This window comes from Cyprinodon variegatus, unplaced genomic scaffold, assembly GCF_000732505.1.
Source record: "Cyprinodon variegatus isolate N-32 unplaced genomic scaffold, C_variegatus-1.0 Scaffold86, whole genome shotgun sequence".
Lineage (NCBI taxonomy): Eukaryota > Metazoa > Chordata > Actinopteri > Cyprinodontiformes > Cyprinodontidae > Cyprinodon > Cyprinodon variegatus.
Window position 1 is genome coordinate 758,941 of NW_015150539.1, and position 5,295 is coordinate 764,235.

General features: G+C 38.4%; 1 protein-coding gene across 1 annotated transcript in view; it reads left to right on the plus strand.

Annotated features, from left to right (window-relative positions):
• The first annotated feature begins 608 nt into the window (after window positions 1-608).
• LOC107083861 (photoreceptor-specific nuclear receptor-like) overlaps window positions 609-5,295 on the plus strand; it is a 5,542-nt gene continuing 855 nt past the window's right edge. Inside the window, exons 1-7 of the mRNA XM_015373365.1 lie at window positions 609-1,151; window positions 2,061-2,211; window positions 2,895-2,998; window positions 3,081-3,380; window positions 3,682-3,860; window positions 4,472-4,712; window positions 4,807-4,912. Of these exons, the coding sequence (XP_015228851.1) occupies window positions 1,061-1,151; window positions 2,061-2,211; window positions 2,895-2,998; window positions 3,081-3,380; window positions 3,682-3,860; window positions 4,472-4,712; window positions 4,807-4,912 (1,172 nt within the window). The 5' untranslated portion in view covers window positions 609-1,060. The remainder of the gene's footprint in view (window positions 1,152-2,060; window positions 2,212-2,894; window positions 2,999-3,080; window positions 3,381-3,681; window positions 3,861-4,471; window positions 4,713-4,806; window positions 4,913-5,295) is intronic.

Sequence of the window (5,295 nt, forward strand, 5' to 3'; positions counted from 1 at the left end):
GTCACAGATGACTATGACACAGTGAGATAATAAATAACCGCCTAATTGCTTAAAGAGCAAATTACAGATGTGTGATCTTCTCTGTTTCCACAATATTATCCAACATAAACTTAAACTTTGCAGCAAAAAAGCCGGCATGCTGCCTCTCTAGGTTTCATTTCATATGTAAATTCAAAAACTCTCATGTCAACAGTTTTTTAATAATACATAGGGAATCCCTTTTAATAATCCAAATGAGAGTTGGCCAAATCAGTAACCTCTCCAAACTCTATTATTCCCTCTCTGGCCTATTCTCCTGTGGACAGGTTAAAGGGGAGAGAGTGGATGATCTATAAAAACTGGAGGAAATAGGAGTTAATAGGCAGCTCCTTTCCAAACACAGGGGTTCATTATGAATAAGAAGCAATCACATAGATCAAATATACAGCAGCGGGACAGGGAGCTGAATCTGGGAGGGGGAAAACAAATTGTAGAGGCAGGTTAGTATAATAATCCAAGTCTCCTTTGATCAGTCCTGTAAACTAAGGCAGTGAAGAGAAGTGTTGACTGATGTGGACATGAGGAGACATGAGGAGAGCTGGTCTAAAGTTACAACTCCTGCAGCAGCAAAAGGAATCAGCTGTGGTTTTATTCATTCAGCCTCTGTTTGCAGACTCAGTGAAGGTCCATGTTTGAGCGGCACCAACGTTCTGCCAATGTGACTGATTGATCCAGTAGATGAACAGTAAAGATTAAGAGGATGACAAATAGGCATGCTGCTTACACAGCGCTTGGGGCTTAATCCTCCACCCCTCCACCCCTCGGGCTCCCTTTTGAGGACCTGCTGCCGAGGTGGACACGCAGACGGCGACATTCCCAGCAGGGAGGATACACAGACCTGTTGATGCTCCACAAGTGTTGGCTGAAACTCATGACAGGGAACCTCTTCATCTGCATCCCAGCACAGCAGTGAAGGCAGCCCACCTTCCCAACATTTAGGCCTTTGTTTTTTTTTTATCTTCTAAACTCAAAAGAAGAGGGAGAAACGCTTTTTCATTTGTAAGATTTCCAGTGAAAAAATATGGAGGATCACCTTTCGAAGATCCCCATGATACCGTCAGCTTCTCCAACTGATTCCTCAGGCAGTGGTGGGACAGAGGAGAGCCGAGGAGGTAAGAAGGCCACAAGTCAGCTTCAGCAACAGGTCTCCATGAGGCCTTAAGGATGGGATGTAAGCATGGTGCTTAGTGCAAAACCAAACAAATTCCATCTGTTTATTAACTGAATGTTTATTTTGCACGTCTTAAATAACCCATAAAGGTGATCATAATTAATATATTAACAGCTAACAAAGGCTAGGCTTTTTAATGGAAAATTTAAATATCTCTCTATTCTATTTTTTTTTTTTTTTACATCACTTCTTATTTGTTTTAGACATTTTTCCAATAAAACAAAATACATTTTTCAGCCTAAAATACTTAACATGGTATCCTTACAAGCTGCTTTAATATCAACCAAATGTGGAAACTTAAAAATCTTTTGATAAGCATTCGTTTATTGGCATGAAAAAAGGAGAAAATATTAAATATTTTAGCCCCGCGTCTAAGATAATAAAAAGAAAACATAATAATGCACGCTTATAACAAAGAACAAACATATTAAAAGAAAAACTGTCATTCTAAATTGTTTAAGTTGATTTAGAAAAATAATTTTAAATGAGTTTCATTGTTTTAGCTGCACTTATTTCTGCATCCATGCATCACTTGATGCTGAAAGATGATGTTGAAATTCCATTTTTCAACTTGATCTTTTTTTAATCTGCTTTCATTCACGGCAGAAATTTACTCATGGAACATATGAATGTAAATTAATAATAAAGTTCAACAAATAGAATTCCTTAAATTTCTGATTAAAAGATGGATGTGTAATTCATAGATTAGACAGACTGTTGTTTTTGCTGCAAAGTTGTATCTGACTGTTGGTACAGATGGCAGGCTTGTGTATGAAACAATACCCAGACCCAGGATGAATGGCACCATAACTGAACAGCGGCTTTGTGTTTTTTTTTGTTTGACTCACAGCCAAGAGTCCAGCTCCAGGAAAAGCCCTGAGTCCAGCTCTGGTGTGCAAAGTGTGTGGAGACACCAGCAGTGGGAAGCATTATGGCATCTATGCCTGCAACGGCTGCAGCGGCTTCTTCAAGCGCAGCGTGAGGAGAAGACTCATCTACAGGCAAGAACAGCTCCAAAAAAACAAAAACAAAAAATAAATCTTCCAGAAAAACTTTTGTTAAACAAAAGCTGGTGTTTACTGGTTGTGTATGGAAAAATAAAATTATACAACAAGTAAATCATATTCAATATTTTACTGCACAGAACTTATGTTCAGTGCAATAAACCGGCACTAAACATGTAAAGAATTATGGGTTAAATATGACTATTGAAGAATTGTAAAAAGAAATCAATGAAACTGGTTAAGTTTTATCAGAAAAACATCAAATATAATGCAAGTTCAGTTTCTTTTAAACATAAAGGAGCATTTTCCTTTATCCCTAAAACTATAAATAGCTATAGCCTACCTGTTTTAAAATGATGTTTTAAAATTATTATTTACATTAGTTTTTAGAAAAAACTTTTATTTCCTGAGTTCCAAGCATTTGCTTTTAGTTCAGAGATTGAGTTTTTTTATAGTTACAATAAAAGTTACTCAGTTTAAGTTTATCAAAATCTAAACAATAAAATAAAAAATGTTGGACTTTTCTGGTTTAATTAAATCAAGAGGAATAAAAATATGTGTTTATTTTCATTTATACCCCTTTAAAGCTGTTGATTAATAAAATATGAGTCTGGAGGGAGATGGTAAGCCATTTTATCGGTGTGGAGCCTCCATTTAACAGCCTGACTCTGGGTCAACAGGTGCCAGGCTGGAACTGGGATGTGTCCAGTGGACAAAGCTCATCGGAACCAGTGCCAGGCGTGTCGGTTGAAGAAGTGCCTGCAGGCAGGCATGAACAAAGACGGTAAGCTTCTAATGTTCCAAACTCAAACCTGGTAAAACTTCAGCAACAGTTTTTCCTTAAATGACTTAATTCTCCTCTTCAGCCGTGCAGAACGAGCGGCAACCTCGCAGCACAGCTCAGGTCCGTCTGGACTCCATCGATGTGGACCCTGAGAAGGAGCACCTGGCCACCACACGGGAGCCCACCTCCTCCTCATCCTCCTCTTCATCCTCCTCCTCTTCTGCCTCCAGTGGTTCTGTCATCACATGGCCGCACATCACCTCCTCCATGTCCATCACCTCCTCTGTGGCCCCCCAGGGTTGTGTAAGCCCCCAGAACAACCACCGCTTCATGGCCAGCCTCATGACTGCCGAGACCTGCGCCAAGCTGGAGCCCGAGGACGGTGAGGTGGAAACACACCCAGGGGTAACATTTACAAGAGTTTTGCAAACAGAACCACTGGCAAGATAAGCTAAATGTCACTAAAAGTAACATTTGGAGTTTCTCACACAGTGAGAACAGTGAATCAGTGGATGAAAGAGGCAAACAGAACAGAAAAAAAATCTGCTTTTTTCTTAAAATCATCCAAACAAATTATAAGCCAAACTACACAAAAATGAATCTTCCTAAAGTTTGGTTCTCGCTGCAGAATCTGTTTTATTCTTAAGTTATCTGGAGTCTAAACCCCGTCTGTCTGGTTTCAGTCGATGAAAACATTGATGTGACGAGCAATGAGCCAGAGAGGGCATCCTCAGAGTACCACATGGCTCTGTACCCGTCCAGCTCAGAGAACGTCTATGAGACCTCAGCCAGGCTGCTTTTCATGTCGGTGAAATGGGCCAAGAACCTGCCTGTTTTCTCCAACCTGCCCTTCAGAGACCAGGTGAGATTCAAACCACAGGTTTTTAAAGCTTAAAGGAGAATAAGTTGCCTGATCATCTGGGTTTTTTTTTTTTCTGGTTTACATGTGAACTTTAGACAAATAAAAGTTTTAGGTGAAAAAAAAAATCTGCTTATAATGTTAAATAACTGCTGAATAGCAAAGCATCACACAAGAAACAATAGTGTCTAAAATACATTAAAAAAAATTACATCTAAAGACAAAACATTGAACATTTACATGAAGTATTTAAACATATATTTTTATTTTTTTATCTTTAAAAACATAACCCTAAATAAAACCTAAACCTATTGTTCTCTCCACTGTCTTATCACTTCTATATTGTATTGGTTGTTTTACTTTCTTATTTAATTTTCCAACATTTTTTTATTAGAAAACCTTCTGTGCATTAATTCAAAAATAATATCAAATATTCCAATAATTCAGTCATTCCTTATTATATTTTTCTAAAATAAATTTTGAACAGCTTTATAAGTGATGGGAACTTTTTGAACATATTAGAACTACAAGTAGAAATTAAACAATTGATGGAGAGCAATGATAAAAGCTTCAGTTTCTACAGAGAACTAACAAACTGTGCTCCCCACACACAGGTAATCCTGCTGGAGGAGGCATGGAGTGAACTCTTCCTGCTCTGCGCCATTCAGTGGTCTCTGCCGCTGGACAGCTGCCCTCTGCTCTCCCTGCCTGACCTCTGTCCTGGCATGCAGGGCAAAACCAGCTATACCAGCCTAGACCTGCGCCTCCTGCAGGAGGTCTTTAGCCGCTTCAAGGCCCTCGCTGTCGACCCCACAGAGTTTGCTTGTCTCAAGGCAATTGTGCTCTTCAAGCCAGGTATGGGTCAAAGCAGAAAGTCATTAAGACAGAGATAGAAGTAAAAGTAGTGAATTTTTTTGTACTGAAATATGCGGTCTGCTTACGCAAACAGAGACACGAGGTTTAAAGGATCCAGAACAAGTGGAGAACCTCCAGGACCAGTCTCAAGTCATGCTGGGTCAACACATCCGCTCTCACTACCCCAGCCAGCCTGCAAGGTAACAACCTACTTCATAAATAATACTCTTGACAACTGAATTATGTTTAAAGGACATAAATAAAAAGTTATATTTAAACTATAAATTTTATACATTTTCTGGGATTATTCTAATACCCATTTGTAAAACAAAAATTCTTGATGCTCTCAACAAGACAGTTTACCCTTCTTTAGGTTGTTAGACTTTATGGCCACTAGATGGTGCTAGAACACAAAAAAACCATAACCGGGTTTTTTTTAATCTTTATATAATAGCTTTTTTTTATTGCACATTAAAGCTATTGGATATTTTCATTTTATTAGACAGTTACTACATTTGTCTTTCAATTTTTTTGTTTTCAAAGGTACAAACAGAGGAGAATATATATATATATATATATATAT